Raw genomic sequence first — 20,242 nt, 5'->3', positions numbered from 1 at the left:
CAGCCACCCAGCCCCGCTCGCCTTGAGAATATATATCCTTATTATCTCACAAACGGAGCTACTTAAGCTCACGTCCATACGCCCACATCAGCCCTTTACACCTGTGCAAACGTGGATATATGAAACGAGTGCAGGAAGGATGTATTATAGCCGTAAAAACGAAAAAATATTATGGGTTACGTCAAACTGCCCCGAGAAGGTTTTACCTACCTTGTTTTTTGCAATATTAAATTATCTACATTAACGCTAGTGTAGGCAAGCCTTTTCCCATCCACGGTAAATGCATTGGCGTCGTGGCGTCTCTTGCAAACGATAATTAGTGACTTAACGTAAGAAAAATTGTTGGGGTGTTGCGGGGTTCTGATCAGCACCCGCCAAGGCCCCAAGGACGCGGGTGTCAAGATTCGCTCCTAACAGGGTTTTGTACACCTGACCTATATACAGTAATCCCTCGTTTATTGCGGGGGTTGGGTTCCAGAAGCCCTCACGATAGGCAAAAATCCGCGAAGTAGCGACCTTACATTTACTTTATTTATATAATTTATAATTATATTTTATATGTTATTTATATAAGCACGCATATCTCTGTGAATCTCGCCTCAGCCCGTGTGAACAAGGTCACCCAACCACTAGTTTCTCGAGAGATTCAAAGTCGCCTACATTTCACGGGAAACTCATCAAAATTCTAGTCAGAAACTCTGTCACCAACATGTTGGTTACTCGTGTGGTCGGTAAGTTGTGGTCACAAGAAGAAGAAGAGTGTTTCAGCTGTTCGGTTCAGTAGCTCTCCACGTGTTTATTCCGGCCGCAAAGAGTTCACGAAACTAGATAAGCTTGGAGTAATCATGTTGAGCAAGTTTAGGACTCAAGTCTTGTTCAAGTTAAGTCATTGTCTCATCCTGTCTGGGTCCTCACTGCCAAGTTCTCGAGCATTTAACGATAGCAAGCTGTAACACACTCTCCCTTTGTCTCCGAGCTAACCACTGATGAAGCAACAAATGCTATGGTCGCTGAGCCAATCAGCGCCCAGGATACAGAACACAGTGCTCTGGTTGGTCGCCTCCCATCCATCAGCCAATAGTGTGCCGTGTACGATCACACGTGGACAAACTCCAAACTAGCTCAAGCGGAAGCAGCCGTAGCTGCGTTTTCCATACGCGCGAGTCTTTACTCATCTGCTGTACGCTATGTATTTTATTTCGATTTAATATTCTTCTAATATGTTCTTATTAATATTTTCTTAATTTTTTTATATTGTTTACAATTTTTTAGGGTAGAAAATGCTTCTTTTACTGCAAAATAAGTAAAATAATAAATATATTAAAATACCTAAATACCGCAAAATCCCGCGATATAGCAAAAACTCCGCGATACGAAACTAAATATTTACAATTTAAAAATCCATGATACAGCGAGACCACGATAAGTGAACCACGATATGGCGAGGGATTACTGTATATATATATATATATATATATATATATATATATATATATATATATATATATATATATATATATATATATATATATATATGTCTATATATATATATATATATATATATATATATATATATATATATATATATATATCATGGCGCCATGGTAAGCACTGCAAACACCACCCACAGGCAAAGCAATGCCTGGAGAAGGTTGGACACACACACAAAAGCAATTCACTGGGCCATGGTGAATGTAAACAATGGCGGGCAGGGCGCTTGTTGTGTTGTAGTGCGCAAGGTAAAGAGAATCTCTTCACCTTGGTGGTGCGGTACGCCGCCTGGGCAGAACTTAGAGGCATCGCGCGGGCAATTTGAACGACTTTTGGAGGCACGCGACAATTTTTTTTTGGTGGTGGTGGGGGGGGAGGGGAATCACATTTTTTAAAACTCCCGGATACGGGCGAGGTCGGATACGGTGCACTTGGATAACTGAGGGTTTACTGTAGTAGTAGTAATAGTAATAGTAGTAGTAGTAGTAGTAGTATAGTCTGGCTCAACTAAATGTGCGGTTGTGGGCGGGTTCAGCGTACAGGATCCCTTGTACAGCGTTGCCGTGTGTCTCCTAGCCATCGATGTAGAAATGTTCTAATATAAGTAAAACCATGGCAAATATGATTAGCAAATATACATACACATTTATTCTTAGCATTATAACGTATGAAAGAACAGTTAACTTATTATGGATAAAATATTTATAAGCATATAAAGAAATGTGGCATACATATTTTACAGTGTTGCTTAAAAAAGCTATACTTCTTATTGAGTTTCCTTTACGTTTTGAGATGGATAAGTAGTTTCACAATTATATTTAAATTATATCATTGAGGAATGTACGTTAAAATAAGCTGACATAGGTATGAAAAAAAAAAAAATACATTCAAATCCTTGTGGCGGTAACACTCCCGGCCACCACCCAGACACTCCCGGCATCCACACAGGTGGAGAGATTTTTTATTTGTATAATTTCCCACAATTTCTGTATTATAACATAATAAATCAGGTTGAATAAACGAGAGAGAGAGAGAGAGAGAGAGAGAGAGAGAGAGAGAGAGAGAGAGAGAGAGAAAATACAAAGGAATACAACGGAAAAGCAAACAGCAACAGACCTCTTGGTCCTATCTAAGCTGTTTGTTGTTTTTACCATCTACTCTGATCTATGCGTCAGTACAGTACAGCAAAGGTGGAGAGAGAGAGAGAGAGAGAGAGAGAGAGAGAGAGAACCAACGTGGGGTTAAAAACATGACAACACTGTACTCCCGCTTATGCCCTAGAGACCTACGTCACAGCCGCACATTTGGCTGAGCTAGACTATAGTAGTAGTAGAAAAATAGAAATGATGTCAAAGGACCTTCTAAAGTTGGTCCCAAAATAACCACTAAAAAGTTAGACTTTTACACAAATATATATGCATGGTAATTATCAACAAATGAATAATCAAAATAATTTTCTTAAAACATCCCCAAAAATTTAGTCCTCAGTTTATTATATTATTATTTTTTTTATCATCATTTCAGTCAAAATCTTAACCCTTTCAATACGTGACACAGACGTCGGCGTCGCAGTATGGGCAGGGTTAAGAGGAAATGGAAGAGGATTAATCCTCTTCTAAACCTCTTAATCCTCTTCCATTTTCTCTTAAGAGGTTTAGAAGAGGATTAAGAGGATTAAGAGGTTTAGAAGAGGATTAACCCTTTCCATACGGTGACGCCAATGTTGGCGTCGCCGTACTGAAAAGGTTAAACAAATGTTTAAGGTGTTGATCAGCCTTTATTATTTACTTGTAATTATAGCAAGTATGGTCGCATTGATAAAATCAGTGACGTCCCCTCTTTGCAGAAACACCCAGTCTAGGAGGAAAAGGCCTCAATCCCAAGAGTCGCCTGCTGCCATTGCTCCAAAAAGGCTAGGTGTATATCCCTCACTTCACTTATCTCAAACATCTCCCTCCACTGGTGCAGCAATCTTCAAAAAGAAATATCTAGACCAAATGTCACCCAAAGAATCACACACCATTGTGCACAAGATGGGGCTGGGTGAGTACCTTTCCAAGTGCCCTGCACCATCTGGCTCACCCCTACAGAGAAAGAAACACTTTAAAGGCAACAAGGAATTTGACTCCAGCAACCAGAAACAAGGGAGGTGGAAGACAGTGACCAGAGGAAAGGAGGCAGAAGGAACTGGAGGTGAAATGGAAGGAAGGAGGGAAGCAAAGAATATGAGGGAAGAGTTAAGAGAAAGACCTGAACTAAAAGGTATATTGGGAAGAGATTGTACCGCAAATAATGCTTTGACAAAAACAAAAGTGATGACAGATGACAGCATGATCAACAGCAGTATCTGCCACCAGCCAACCAGTGTTGTTGACCAGTCACCTGAGCCTTTTGTTGAAGTAAGAGGTAAACCATACACCATGGACAGCATTTTTCGTGATATTTTTGCAGACGGATCACAATATTGCCCTTGGTCCCTTGTACGGGCAGTGGCAGGTGTGACACAGAAGAAACTGACACTAGAGAAAGCATCCACTCTGTACTGTGTGTCTCCGTCACGACTGCAGATGTGCTTGTCATATATCAGCATACTTAGGGATGGGAAGTGTAAGAAATATGACCAGCTGGTGAAGGAAATGCGTCGGTACCCAACCCGTGAAGCTGTGAGAGAGTGGTTGTTGAGGATGAGGCGCATGGGACGCCTACCTGTGAATGCCGATGTTAAGCAAGTTCTTCGCTTCATGGGCAAGTTTGGAAAGATAAAGGGGTGCACAGGTAATTTCATCAAGCTGTACGGTGAAGAAGGGGTATCTCAGGAGGAGTGGGCTGTCCTTTCTCCTTCAGCCACCACCCAGTGGCACAGTCACTTCCAGGATCACATCTTTGTTCGTTGTGGCATGAACCCACGTGAGTTCCTTACCTCCAAGAACAGACCTCGAGTGTTCACCAGTGCTGAAGTCGTAGTGGGACTTGGTGACTTACCTCTTGAGGTCATAGTTGCACGTGGGAGATCCAACCTCTACTGTCTGACTCATAAGGACCAAGGAGTAGCTCGGGCCATACTGACCTTTTCTGCTGCAGGCCAGTTTCACTCGCCAGCCATCATTCAGAAGGGATATTACAGCCCACAGTGGGCACTCTCTGAGGACAGTGTTGACCTCATTGCCTCCCCTGATGGTAGATGGGATCCCTTGCTCTTCCTATCATGGTTACGTCTTTTTGAGGAAAGACTGACACAGAATGGGGTGTCTCGGCCAGTGATTCTTTTTGTCCATGGTCATCCTGCACATGCATCACCAGCTGCTGATGCTTTCTGCTCTGCTAAAAGGATCATCCTTCACTCCCATCACCACAGTCCTATCAATCCCATGGATCCATTCATCCACCTCCTCCCACCTCTCCTTCACCATTTGGCCCATACTCAGGAACAGCTAACTGTTCTCACTGGCATCCATCCACTGCCAGATCACCTTCTTCCATCTATCCTGGCTGATGCCTGGACTCAGGTGTCCAAAGAAAACCTGGCAGGGGAGGCTTTCCAAAAGTCTGGCCTTGTACCCTTTACTGGGCCTAAACACTTTCCTCCTGCAAAATACTCCAAAATGTCATATTTTCCCCCTTTGTTGTTGCAGCCACTCAAGGCCTACTTAGCAGCTGGTGATGCTCTTGCAGACCTCCCTTATCACCCTGAACCACAACTTTACACCATTTATCACCTCCTCTCTGCAAAACTCTGTCAAAAAGTCTCAATAGTAGACAAAGTAAATATAAATCAAGAGAAACATGCATATACTGAACAGGTGGATGAGGAAAACATAATTGATGAAAATTTTGATGAGACATGTGAGCCACACTGTGTAGCTCCAGATCCCACCTGTGATCCTTCCATGATGGAGTCGGGGAAGGTCGTGTTAATGGAGAGTGATAGTATGTCAAATTCTGGATCACCAGCAGATGACTCAACTCAAAGAGAACTAGATGACTCATTACTAAATTTTGAAGTTCAGGAAGGATTTAGTCTGTCTAAATCAATCCCAAGTTCACCTGACAATCATGAAAGGCCTGCATCATGCACAGGGTGGGAGGATAAAGAAGTTTGTGATAACTTGAGTGAAACATGTGACCCTCTTTATGTGGGTCCAGATCCTTTGTCTGACCCATCTGTAATGGAGTCTGAAAGGGTCATCCACATACACAATAATCTAATGGTAAGTATGAGGTCACCCACTAACACCTTAGAGAAATCACCAGAAGAAGAGCTGGGTTCATCAGTTACCTGTGAATTTCAGGCACCAGAGAGTTGGTCAGACTCACGGGTGAGCTCACATCAGACAGAGCATATAGCCTATGATAATGTCCATACAGGTTTACTAGAAGACAATGCACCCAGCTCCCAGCCACATAGCATGGGGGACTCAGATCTAATGTGTGATTTTACCAACTTAGGTTTACTGAAAAAACAGATTAAAAATGAGGAAATAACCCCAGCAAGATTTGATGAGAATCTCCTTTGGATCAAAGAAGAAGTGGAAGAGCCAACAGAGACACAGAATTAAGAATAAGAAGACAGCAGGAATACTAAATAAGGACTTCCTCTGCATCAAGGAAGTGGATATCTCATGAGGATGTAGGATTAAAATTAAAGAAAAAAACTGAAAAACTAGATGAGAACCTCCATTAGATCAAAGAAGTGGAAGAGGCTGCAGAAGCATAGGATGAGTTGAGTTCGATCTTTCTCAAGAGAGGGAGCTGTCGTAGTTAAAACAGCATTATTAAAATGGGTCTAGGTGCTTGACTCAACACTAGGCAACTTGTCCCCTAATCCTTACTATAACCCTTCATCGAGTCATTGTTGATTAGCAATTTTTTTTATGATTGAGAACGTTACCTACATAAAAATCATCATATTAGTAAGAAAAGATTAAAGTTACATTATCCTGAAAAGAGGATGAAGGAGGGTTTGGGGATCAGGGGTCAAGTTGCCTGGCAGTAAGTATACTCAGCCTTTTTGGTCAATATTTTTTCATGTAAGTTGTTAATATATGTATATTATTATTCTTATCCTCTTTGGTCTTGTTTACTGTAAGCATGTGTGAAGCTTCCTTGAGATGGAGAAAAGCTACATGATGTAGCAAACAATAAAAACAGTACATCTATCCCTCATATACCACACCTAATTGGGGCTTCAAAGCCTCCGTTATATAGAAAATCTCGATAGTCAAACAATAGAATAAGCGTGATATATTCTAATTAGAGACTTCACCAACTTACCATATCTTCCCCATTCTTCCCCTCATTCTCTCACTTTTAGAGGCAATAGTAACATACAACCAGCTAAACATTTGAATAATAAAACAGCATACAGTAAAATCTTGAATATCCAGAATCCCCCAAATATCTGGCATAAATCTGGCTGGTCAAAGATTGAAAAAAATCCAAGAAAAATTGTTGAAAAATTACGAATAACTGACCGGCACAAGATTTGAAATACCCTTACCACACTTCAATAATTTCCAGAGTAGGTCTGCCCTGCCTTCAGTTGAGCCTTAAACCATGCAGTGTAGTGCAAAGTTACCATCAGTCTAGTTGCAGGCATGGGATTGAGATGTATGGCTTCAGTAATGGAGCTCAGCTGAAAGGTTTTGCCAAGATGGTGGCCCAGACCACAGTGACCTACTGACTCACCTACGATAGACCTCCAACAGACACTGGACTACCAGACTGACAGCAGACCTAAGACAGAGCACCCTCAGTCATCATAGACTCCCACACCCTGCACTGGCGGTGGACTTACTCCCCCAGTCACCCCCTGGATATAGCCATCATCCGCCTGAGAATTGGACACACGCCTCAGTGCACACCTGCACAGACTGAACATGGTCCAGGACCCACACTGCCCATGGTGTCCCACGCAGCCTGACATACCAGAACACTTCCAGCTTCACTGCCCTCCACACCAACCTTAGAGCATCCTTAAACAAGCTCTACATTCACAGACTAACTCTAGAGGACCTGCTGGGCAGTGACACCCTCAGCTCCAACACTGCCTTCCAAGCCCTCAAGCATACACAGACCTTCCTACAGAAGTCGAGGCAACTCCACAGGATCTAATCCCTACCCTGGTGACAGAACGACAAACTAACAACATCTGCTAGCATTTACCACTGATGGGGTCTAGAGGCCATGGTTCCACAGCCCAACTAGCCCCCTAAAACACTCAAGAAAAAGAAGAGAACATGAGTGTGGCCAGTGTCACCTCTGCTGCATCTTTTTACTTTCTACAAATGTTTTCTACAGCTATGATTGCTGTTTCCTGTAAAGGGTTACTTGTAAGAGCAGCCGAGGGAATATTGTGAAGCTGTTTGTAGAATACCATTTCTGTTGTATTCAGCTGAGCCTCAGTTTTGCTGGGCACACCAGCTCGCCTGCAGGAGTTGTGTTGCTAACAGGTTAATTAACTATGCAGGATTGCCCTGTGTCCATTTGCGACAGAGGTGACACTGGCCACACTCATTAACTACGATGTTTGTTTACAAACTGTCTCCTCCACTGATCTCTAATATAACTGGATTGGTTATCTTCATGCAAATCTTGAAGCCCACAGCCGCCATCTTTGAATTCCCACGGGCCGAGGTAATCATATAAAAATTCTGGCATCAACGCTTGCTGAGTGGCTGTAGGACATGATAAAGCACCTCTTAATGAATTTATTGAATTTTTCAATTCCCTAACTACTAGCTTTTCATTTGTTTATGTAAAAATAAACACTCGTTCCCTGTCCCGCTAATGTCACACTAAACAACAGTTTTTGCATTATTTCACTGTTTCATCCGCTGTATAGCACATATGATATGTGTTTTGTTTCAGAGTTCTATTTCATCAGATTGGGAAAGAACAAATGCAAGAGTTTATCAAAAAAGACCACGAAAATAATGTCTTTGTGTTACATCTTTTGATTACCCATTAGAAAGATTATCAATATTTTAAATCTAAGATGTAAAAGAAAAAATGAAGCAGTTTAATGGGTAAGTAAAGCATATGTAGTTGAGATTAATTTGAGTGAATCAGTCACAGTTTTGGCCACATTGAAGCCTTTGTGTGAATGACAAATGCAGTCAACAGCATTATCATTGAATTGGAAAAGAATCTGGATCTGGATCTGGACAGTAATGCGCAGGGCATCTATCAGGTACATAATACATATATTTGCATTATAATTAACATGAACATGGGCAGGGTGAGGTCAGAGGAACTACTCAGGAGGTACAGGGAGCTCCTTGGTAGGTTGAGGGAGAGTGGCAGGAGGTTCATCCTGTCCAGTGTGCTGCCTAAGGCCAAGTGTGGCGGGAAATGGGCCTCACGGCTCATGGGCCTGAACCTCAGGGTGAAAGCCTTGTGTGAGAGCATGGAGGGTCAGTTTCATAAGAACATAAGAACATAGGGAAACTGCAAGAGGCCGGGTGGCCTACACAGGGCAGTTCCAGAATCCCTCCCACTACTCACGATGGGTGAGGTGTAGTTTCAGGGATTACAGGTAGAGGCTTGATCCTCGTTCACCTTCGGTACAGGCGTACGCTCCAGTACCCTGTCTCCTTACTGCACCCACACCTCACTGCCATCTGTCGTCCTCGTCCATGTAGCTATCCAGTCTACTCTTAAAACAAGCTATCGTCCCTGCACTAACTATGTGATTGCTGAGTCTATTCCATTCCCCCACCACCCTATTGCTAAACCAATGCTTACCTATATCTCTCCTAAATCTATACTTTTCTAATTTAAATCCATTACTGCGAGTTATATCCTGCTGGCTAATTCTCGGTACTTTACTTATATCGCCTTTGTTGTAACCCTTGACCCATATGAATACTTCTATCAGATCTCCCCGCACTCTTCATCTTTCTAGTGAATGTTAATTTAGATGTTTCAGCCTATTTTGATATGGGAGGTTCCTCAGCCCCTGAATCATCTTGGTCATCCTCCTCTGAACTGATTCTAGCAAGTTGATGTCCATTCTGTAGTGTGGGCATCAAAACTGGACAGCATAATCTAAGTGTGGTCTAACTAACGCTAGATAGAGTCTGAGGATGACCTCTACACTCCTGTTGGTTACCGTCCTGTTAATAAAGCCTAATACCCTGTTAGCCCTTTTCCTTGCACTAATACATTGCTTCCTTAGTTTTAGGTCAGAGTTCACTAACACCCCCCGCTGTGGAGTCTAAACTATACCTGTGTAATGGGTTGCGTGTTCCTACACTAAGTATGCTACACTTGGTAATGTTAAAATTCATCTGCCATTTCCCTGACCAAGCTGACAGTTTGTTGAGATCCTCCTGCAGTGCTCTAGCATCCTCCCCTGTCCTAATAGTGCGTCCTATTTTGGTGTCATCTGCAAATTTACCTATGTCACTAGTTATCCCATTGTCTATGTCATTGATGTAGATAATGAATAAAAACAGGCCTAAAACTGAACCTTGAGGAACCCCACTGGTAACACTACCCCATTCGGATTTTTTACCGTTAATGGTAACCTTCTGTTTCCTGTCGCTAATCCACGCCTTAATCCAATCAAATACCTTCCTTCTTATCCCATGAGCCCTGACTTTATTTAACAGTCTCTGGTGATGTACCTTATCGAAGGCCTTACTAAAATCAAGATAAACCACATCATAGCTCTCATCATTGTCAGCTGCCTCATATACTCTATTGTAAAAGGATATAAGATTGGTGAGGCACGACTTTCCTTTAATAAACCCATGCTGTGAGTCGTGAATTAAATTATGTCTGTCAATATGGTCCCTAATACATACTATCAGCTATTATTGACTCAATCATTTTACCTGTAACTGATGTCAAACTAATCAGCCTATAGTTCTCCATAGAAGATTTGTCTCCCTTCTTAAATATTGGAATAATGTGTGCCTGCCTCCATGAAACAGGCACCACCCCTGTGTCTAGTGACTTCCTAAATACTTCTGTTAACTGCCCACTTATTTCAGTTTCACATTCCTTTATTACCCTGGGGAAAAGTTCATCTGGCCCTGGCGCCTTAGTGACTTTAAGTCTATCTATCTGTCTAATCACGAGCTCCCTATTTATGTTGATGTCGGTTAATTCGTCTACCTCTTCTCCCCTGTAGATCTGTTCTCCCTGAGGTATATCATCTAATCTTTCTTTGGTAAATACAGTTAAGAAATATCTATTTAACGCCTCGCTCATTTCCTCATCACTATCAATCAGTGATTCTCCTGACTTAAGCGGCCCTGTCTTATCCCTAACCTTGGTCTTATAAAGCTGAAAGAAGCCCTTTGGATTGGTCTTTGCTTCCCTGGCAATTCTAATCTCATGATTACGTTTTGCCATACGTGTGTTCTTCTTTACTGCTCTAGCTAAATCGTTGTAACTATCCCTTAGGTGAGTTTCCCCCCTTTTCATTCTAACATATAATCCTCTTTTCCTTCCTATTTCAGTTTTTAGCCTGTCTGTCATCCATCGGGGGTAATTACCTGTTGACCTGACTTCCCTGTGAGGTATAAACTGTTTCCGTCCTAGTTTAATCTCCCTGACCAGACTATTGTACTCACCCTCCAAGCTACTGACCTGACTAGTGACCTCACCAGAGATTAACACCCCTCCCTGCTCTGGGTCCTGACCTACTTCTGATCTCACTCCCCTAAGCCTCTGCAGCTGTTTTCTTAACCCCTCGTAGTCCGCCTTCCTGAAGTCAGGTATTAATGTGTTGTTACTGCTGACTCTATCCTCCCATTTAATATTAAATCTAATTTCCTTATGATCACTGTTACCTAATGAATCCCCAACCTCAATGTTGCTTATTATGTCCTCTCTATTAGTTAACAACAAATCCAAAATATTTTCTTCCCTCGTTGGTGTTCTAATTAACTGCTTAAGGAAACTATCCTGTATCACATCTAACAAATCCTGTGCCTCTTGGTCTCCGGATAAAGTATCCCACTCTATGTTCCTATAATTGAAATCCCCAATTACACACACATTCCTATATCTTGACGCCCTACTAATTTCTTGTAAAAGGGGTTGGCTACTGTCCCTGGTAAGGTTGGGCGGTCTGTAAAGTACTCCGATGACAAGCTTCTCCTTCCTACCTATTGTTTCTACCCAGAGGGATTCTGTATTGCTATCTTCCTTGATTGAGTTGTTAATGACACACTTAAGATTGTCCCTGACGAAGAGTGCGACCCCACCCCCCTTCCTGCCTATTCGATCTTGGTGGAATAACTTATACCCTTCAATCTCTAATTCTGGGAGAAAGTGTCTGTCTGCAGTGTTTATCCATGACTGTGATCGCTATCATATAAAATTTCTCTACACACGCCTTTCCCCTCACTTAATCTGGGGAGTATGGAGTATGCATCTCATGTGTGGGGGGGCTCCACTCACACAGCTCTTCTGGACAGAGTGGAGGCAAAGGCTCTTCGTCTCATACTGATAGTCTTCTACCTCTTAAATTCCGCCGCAATGTTGCCTCTCTTTCTATCTTCTATCGATATTTCCACGCTGACTGCTCTTCTGAACTTGCTAACTGCATGCCTCCCCCCCTCCCGCGGCCCCGCTGCACTCGACTTTCTACTCATGCTCATCCCTATACTGTCCAAACCCCTTATGCAAGAGTTAACCAGCATCTTCACTCTTTCATCCCTCACGCTGGTAAACTCTGGAACAATCTTCCTTCATCTGTATTTCCTCCTGCCTACGACTTGAACTCTTTCAAGAGGAGGGTATCAGGACACCTCTCCTCCCGAAACTGACCTATCTTTCGGCCACCTCTTTGGATTCTTTTTAGGAGCAGCGAGTAGCGGGCTTTTTTTTATTAATGTTTACTTTTTTGTGCCCTTGAGCTGTCTCCTTTGCTGTAAAAAAAAAAAAAAAAATCTATCTTATTCCTAATACTTCTACTGTTTGTATAGTACACAATTAGACCTACCCCTTGCCTTACCCTGCAGCTGCTATTATTATTACTACATTTAGTGCTCCCACTTGGTATTGCCATCTTAGGCCCCTTCTTACTTACCCTAAAAAACCCTGCAGGGCCCCCAATCCACGTTCAAGGGCGTCAGACAAGATCTGTACCCCCTCCCATGAAAGGTGAACCCCTTCCCTCTGGTACGTATAGGTGGTTCTTGCCAAAAAAGCTGTCCCAGGCGTCGACAAATGTCCATCCATTGGCTTTGCAATAATCTGCCAACCTGCAGTTTAATGCAATAGCCCTGGACAGCCAAATGGCACCAACCCGCCGCCTTGGCAGAACCCCACACACCACAGGAACCCCGCCTTTGGACGTAACTCTTCGAAGAGCCTCCATGTAGCGACGCAGAAGCTGTTCACTACCTAACCTGCCTATGTCGTTCCCTCCCACGCTCAGGCAGACGATGGGTTTGACCCCCTCGCCTGACATGCACGACTCTACCCTGTCGCTGACATCCCTAATCCCCGCCCCAGGAAAACACACCCTGGTCCTACGTGTCCTATCTTTAGCACAGAAGGCCCTATCTAAAAACCTGACCTGGCTATCCCCAACAACCAAAATGTCACCTCTGGGCAGGGATTTGTCATCTGCCCTCCTCCCCTTCGCCTCCTGCTCCTTCACTCCCTCCCTCAGCTCAGAGAGAGTCTGGAAGGAGTTGCGGCACTCCACACCCGCAGGATTGGTCCTCTTCAACCTTAAGCAGCTGCCATGGCTTTTGACTACCTGCCAGCCCCCATCTTGTGACGGTGTACTATGTACATCGCCGGTCTGAGGACCTGATGAACGAAGGACTCGATTTTCCTTCCTCATGGCCTCCACAGTCTTCTCCAACTCTTCTATTCTCTCGAAGAGAGAATTCACCAACTCAACTGTACCCCCACCGGCCCCGCCTCCTCCCCTCACTGCACCACTGTAACTCATCCCACCAGACATGGTCAACCCAAGAGCTAGCCAGAGCATGTCCTATCAGAGGCTATCACCTTGAAGACCTGAGGTGAACTGGACGGGTGGGATAACTTCAAGGGACGGGGGGAACTGTTTGCAGTGGATGAACCTTAGCACCTTAGCAGGAAGGGTGTGGAAAGATAAAGTAACTTGCTAGAGGGTGCAGTGGAGGGTCTCCAGCAGGGAAACTAGACTTAAATAGGGGTAAGGGGAACAAGAACCCTAGCTATGTTGGGCAGGGACAGAAGAGAAGGGAGCAGGGGAGGGAGGTGTGTCGGATGTCCAAATGTTAGGGGATGGGGTGTAGGGAAGTTAGAGGACATGGCTAAGGAATTGAGGAAGGGGGACTTCCATGTGGTGGGGGTCACCGAGACCCAGCTGAGGGAAAGATTAAAAGTCAGTTCAGGGGACTACAATTTCATAGCTGAGGGAAGGAGTAAAAACCCAAGGAAGGGTGGGGAAGTAGGTTTATTTATAAAACAGAACTCAGGCTTAACTTTTGAGGAACTAGATGTGGGTAGCAGCAAGACAAGCGAGGATATTCTAGCAGTGAGAATAGGGTACAGGGACAAGGTAGGATGGAGCACCTAATCATTGTAGTGTGCTACATGACAGTGGAAGGGACGGGTGCAAAGGTAGAAAATGAAAGGAAGTATAAGAGGATAGAGAGGGTAATAGCAGAAAATAGGCAAGAACAGGTACGTAATTTTCATGGGAGACATGAATGGATTTATTGGTATCCTAGGAGAGGAAATAAACAGAAATAGGACATTGTTATTAGAGTTTGTGGAGGAGTATGATTTAGAAAGAGTAAATTTAACCATAGTGGAGGAAAGGGTAGCCTGGGCAGAAAGGGGAAGGGAGTCAGCTATAGATTATATTATTGTAAATGAGAAGGCTAGGATGATGGTCAGGGACATGTGGATAGACAAGGAGGGGCTCATAGATAGAGCGAGTGATCACAATATGATGGGCTTGAATTTTGTTAGCCAGGGCCAAAAGGAGGAGGGGGGAAACGGGAATAAAGACTGCCACTGGAACATGAGAGGGGGTGACTGGGAGACCTTTAGAAAAGACCTAGAATGTGTAGAATGAGGTGTGGATGAAATGAATGACAGGATGTGGAGGACATAGCTTGGCGTTATCGTGATAAGTTATCGCGATACTTTATCGCTGATAACAAAATCGGGTTATCGGACATCCGCTACTTGTTTGAATATATGTCGGTATCTTCGTTACTTTTGTAACCAAACTAGCGATAATCGCTACTTTTTCCCACCTTTCAGAATAAAACCATTGTCTCCTCCTTACTGCGCATGCGTGGCCCGGGCGCCCGGTGTTGTATGAAAAAACTTCGGGGTATGAAATATCTTCGGTGAATAGATTTCATACCTAGATCATCAACATTAAAACACTAGGTTATTTTTTTTTTATTTTAGACTCAAAAATCAATATATCAGAGAAAAATCATTTAACTTTGCCCCCAAAATGATTATTCACTGCCTCAAATTTGATATTCCATATTTGTTTGTGAGCATGCCATGGTATTGAAGGTACCCGGTGTTGTGTTATTTGGTGTCCCATCGTCAAAAACTGGCGCTTTTGTTTACAAACACCGGTCTCTCGTGAACTACGCATGTTCAGACCAGTAAACCTAGCCCTGTACAGTGTCACAAAGCTTTTTAACACATTAAGAGTTGTTGGAAGGCTGAATCAGACATATAGTACCACCATCCTCGCTGTTTCTAGAACGCCACTTTGTACATATAAATATAACGCGTACAGAGTGTCGTTCTAGAAACAGCGGGGATGGTGGTAGTGGTACTGTATGTCTGATTCAGCTTTCCAGCAACTCTTAATTACGGTTAAAAAACTTTGTGAGACTGTACAGGTCTACGCTTGCTGGTCTGAGAATGCGCAGTTCACGAGAGACCAGTGTTTGTAAACAAAAGCGCCAGCTTTTGACGGTGGGGACGCCAAATAACACAACACCGGTTCAGGCGTTTCTAGTATTACCGTCCATATGTATGTGTCAACGTGTGGTTTTCAGGTTTTGTAAGGTTCCTAAATACAAATAATGAAAAGTTGAATTCATCTAGTTTTTTTTTTTTTTTTTTTTTTTATATATATATCAATATAGTATCTTTTCGCTTATCGGACTTATCGCTAGCTAGTATCGGAATTGTGGATTTATATCGGGTATCGGTTATCAGTTATCGCCTATATTTGTGTCTCCAGTTAACGAATGTCGGTTATCCCCGACAAGGTTTTCCATTATCAGTTATCGGTTATCGGGAATAAGGTTTTCTGATATCGTGCTCAGCTATGGTGGAGGATAGTTAATGAGATAGCCAAGGGGAGGATAGAAATACTAGAGATAGGAAGGGGTAGGTGACAGGGAAAGAGGTGATGGAATAAAGATGTTGAAAAGGCAAGGAAAGAGAGAAAGAAGCTGAATAAAAGAACTAGGAGGTTAAGGAAAGAAATGAACGGTGATGCAGGAAGAGTGGAATATGAAAACACATAGCAGCAGTATAGGAACAAGCAAAGGGAGGTAAAGCGACTCATTAAGAAGTCAAGGGCAGAGACAGGTAGATAGTAGAGGAACTCAGGGAGAAGGGAGAGGAGGGGGGAAGAGACTGGTATGCCTTCCTGAGGGGGGAGAAAAATAGGGAACAGCCCAACTTAGAATAAATAGTAGTGGGAAACAGAGTAATGAAAGGGGCAGAAGAAATAAAAATGGAAATCAAAACTTCTGGGAGGAGATAGTGGGTATTGTAATGCCCCGACGAGCTTCTTTTCTAAATCCTTCCTATTTCTCAACACGGCCTCTGCGTGTATCGAAATAACACGAGAAATTAATCAAGAGTGAGGGTATTCCCCGGCTGCCTGGGATTGAACCCGCGACCAGCGTGACGGGAGAGCCACTCCTTACCGAGTCGGCCAAAGAGGTACCCCACTGGCTAAGTGGGTTATGGGAGGCTTGTTCATCAGGCCGTCGCCGCACTACAGTATGACTGATCCTGTTGAGTTAGGGGAGGTACACTTGGAATCTAGCAGAAAAATATTTGAGACTATGGGGGAATGCTTCAGTAGGGAAGAGATAGGGAATAAGTAAAGAAACTCGGCTAGGAAAGCAACAGGGAAGGATGGGATTCCTAATGAGTTCTATAAAGAAGGTCCAGGTGTAATAAAGGGGCTGTATAAGTTGTTTAGAAAGATTTGGTTTGAGGGAAAAGTGCCGGGAAAGTGGAACGAAGGTAGGGTGACTACTACACAAAGGGGGCACAAGAGTAGGAAAGAGTTAAAAATCATAGGCCGATAGCTGTCACAGACACAATAGGAAAGATTTTCAGTGGTCTGCTTAGTGACAGGATGAGTAGATGCTGTGAAAGAAACAGGATAATGGGCGAGGAACAGAATGTTTTTCGTAAGGACAGAAGGGGGGAGGACAACATGTTTGTAGTTAACACAGTGATTGAAAGAATGAAAGGAACAGGGGGAATGGTATACCTTGCTTTCCTTGACAGAAAAAGCGTATGATAGGGTAAATAAGAGTTTGTTAAGTCGATTGTTGACTAGGATAGAAGTGAGTGAGAGGATATCAGGGATAATAGATAGTATGTATGAGAACACACGGGCAATATATAACCTAGGGGATATAGAGACAGAGTGGGTCAACAGTCGTAGAGGGGTTAGGCAAGGGTGTGTGCTGTCCCCCTGCTACTGTTCGGTCTGTACACAGAGGAGCTGGCAGAGAGGTTGAGGACATTGGGTTATGGGATAAGAGTGCAGAGTGAACGGTTAGGATGTCTCCTGTATGCAGATGACATTGTGATCATGAGTGAGGATAGTGAGGAATTGCAACAAATGTTGGATGTAGTAGCACACTATGGGAGTGACTTTGATATGAAGTTTAGTAGAGAGAAGAGTCAGGTTGTAGTAGTAAATGCTGAGGCTATGGACGAGGGAAGGACCTGGGTGCTAGGAGAGATGAGCATAGGACGTACGAGTTCATACAAACACCTAGGGATCATAGTCGATGAGAATGGGACTGATAGGACCAAACAGAATAGAATTTCTAGGGCAAACCAGTGGGTAGGAAGGCTAGGAAGCATGGCTAGATGTAGAGCTAATAGGTATGAGGTAAGGGGATATGGAAGGGCATGGCAGTACCAGGCCTCTTGTACGGCCAAGAATAGTGGACAGTCAAAGAGCTAGATAAACTAGAGGTAGTACAGAACAGAGTAGGCAGGCTGGCTCTGGGTGCCAATAGGTATGCAGCGGTAGATGCAGTGCGAGGGGTAGGCTGGAGCACCTTTGAGGAAAGAATAGGTAAAGCAGTTTTAGAGTACAAAGCTAGGCTAAGAAAGATGAGTGAGAATAGGTGGGCTCGAAAGGTATATGAGTGGGCGGGACAGGGGACGAAGTGGAACAAGTCTAGCATACGCTGGGAGAAGAGATGTGAGCTGGAGGACTTCACACTCTGAGATGATGCCAGGGCGGGAGGAGAAGGAAGTGAAGCGTAAAGTGAATGACAAAGTTCAGGAGAGGGGCAAGGTAGACTGGAGCCAGAGGGTGGGGGCAAAGAGTTCTCTAGAATGGTACAAGTTGAAAGCCATGTTGGCGGTAGCGAGTGTTCTAAGGCTAGTTGGTTCACGGATAGAGAAAGTCAATATCCGTCAGGGTTGTTTATTGACATAAAAATCGTACAGATCACAGGGACAAACAAAACACATAGAAAAGGTATTTGTGTGTGTATGCGTGTGTATGAATCTTGTATGGTGTAGATGACATATAAATGTTAGTGTGTGTAGTAAACAATATATATGAGTTAACAATAGGAGGACGAGGACAGACAGTGGAAGATAAACGAGTAACAAGAGAGACAAACATTGAAGACGCACAAGACAGACAGGGAGACGAGGACAGCGACAATGAAAATACACTTAACGAGTCTGCGCTGCAGCGCCACATTTTCTTGGGTCACCGGGGAAGCAGAGCACACAGCTTTCAGCGGTGGCTGCTACATCCAAACCGAAGTGTAATGCGGGGAAAACTGTAGAATACTGTAGAATATATTTATGTGATTATATTTGGTATGCCTATGTGAATGAGCTATGTAGGAAATAATGACGGAAAGTGTGCATTACTTTATAGATAGCCTACTATCATCGCCTTCAGTGCTCGTTTTGCAGGGCCCGTTCTCCCTTGAACACTTGCAGTATTATGATTGTACTTTGTTTCTTAGGTGATGTCATTGATTGTTTAAGTAGAGTGTCGTTATTCAATTAAGTTTCGAATATTTTTTAATCATGAAAGAAGGTAGATTATCTCAAGCATATATATTTGGTACGTGTGTTTGATACAATCTATGATGTCATCAACAGCCAATCAGGTGAAAGGGGGGCGGAGCTTAGCCAGAATGGGGGAGGGGCCTCTCGGTGCAAATTGACCAAGCTAATTTGGACCGACTATAGTTAGTGTAATAGGCATTATAGTCGGTCCAAATTAGCTTGGCCTATTTGCACCGAGAAGCCCCTCCCATTCTGGTTGAAGCTCCTTCATTTTTTCATATATAATATACCAAATATATAAATACTAACGTAATAATGTACCCAAATAATGCATCACATAAAAATATATTCTACAGTAGCTTCATACAAGTAGGAATCATTGTATTGAGGAACAAGTTTCGTATCTGTGGCTGTTGCGCTGAGCGTACATACGTAGCCTACCGTCGCTCCAAGCCACAGATACATATCTTATTCCTCAATATAATGATTCCTACCTGTATTCAGTTATTATAGAGTATATTTTTTTGTGATTATATTTGGTATGCCTATGTGAATGAGCTATGTAGGAAATAATGAAGGAAAGTGTGCATTACTTTTAGCATCTTCCATTTAGCGTAACCCGTTTCTGGGTCGTGATCTGTAGAGTCCCTCATAGAGTCCCGACAACCTAAGATTTGGACGCCATTATTGGCCCTGTGTTTTCGCCGCGCTTTTCAAACACTAGCACACGGTCTCGCGGCGAAGACAGGGCCAATAATGGCGTCCAAATCTTAGGCTGTCGGGACTCTATCTATCAAGGGACTCTACAGATCATGACCCAGAAACGGGTTACGCTAAATGGAAAAGGCTATTTATAGATAGCCAACTATCATCGCCTTCAGTGCTCGTTTAGCAGGGCCCGTTCTCCCTTAAAAACTCGCAGTATTATGATTGTACTTTGTTTCTTGGGTGATGTCGTTGATTGTTTAAGTAGAGTGTCGTTATTCAATTAAGTTTCGAATATTTTTTAATCATGAAAGAAGATAGATTATCTCAATCATATATATTTGGTACGTGTCTTTGATACAATCTATGATGTCATCAACAGCCAATCAGGTGAAAGGGGGGAGGGGCTTCTCGGTGCAAATTGGCCAAGCAAATTTGGACCGACTATAGTTACCCATTAAACTAATTTGTATTCTCTTCTAAGTCACACTGTGCCGACTCTGGACCACGACAACCCAGCGACTTTTCCATTTGACAAGTTAGTTCCCACGCTCCAAGAAGAGGGGGGGAGGGGGGGGGGAGGTTTTATTGGGGTCTTGGGGCCGTACCAAGAGTCACGAAGGTTTAGCGACGAACATCGAAGGAAAGGACGGTGCGCACCTATAGTCACTAGCATTTTTGGAACGAAAGTCTGCGGGAGAGACGAAGGGAAGGCAAGGTCTACCCCGTGTCTTCCCTCATACCTTCGAGGAAAAATGTTTATTTTCTAAATTTGGCGTGGCAAATAGTTGCAGTTCAGTTAAAA

The 20,242-nt window shown here is 43.3% G+C and overlaps 1 protein-coding gene across 2 annotated transcripts in view; it reads left to right on the top strand.

Annotated features, from left to right (window-relative positions):
* The window catches only part of LOC127006495 (HMG box-containing protein 4-like), a 183,478-nt gene that overhangs the window by 147,560 nt on the left and 15,676 nt on the right, over positions 1–20,242 (top strand). Inside the window, exon 9 of one of the 2 annotated variants that reach the window (XM_050876428.1) lies at positions 3,338–9,636. The exons of the other annotated variant lie outside the window; for it this stretch is intronic. Coding sequence (XP_050732385.1) covers positions 3,338–6,047 — 2,710 coding nt within the window. The 3' untranslated portion in view covers positions 6,048–9,636. Of the gene's footprint in view, positions 1–3,337; positions 9,637–20,242 lie in introns of those variants that run through there. 2 annotated transcript variants of the gene reach the window in all.

This window comes from Eriocheir sinensis, chromosome 33 (assembly GCF_024679095.1).
Source record: "Eriocheir sinensis breed Jianghai 21 chromosome 33, ASM2467909v1, whole genome shotgun sequence".
Taxonomy (NCBI): Eukaryota; Metazoa; Arthropoda; class Malacostraca; order Decapoda; family Varunidae; genus Eriocheir; species Eriocheir sinensis.
This window is presented reverse-complemented; position numbering and strand designations above follow the sequence as displayed.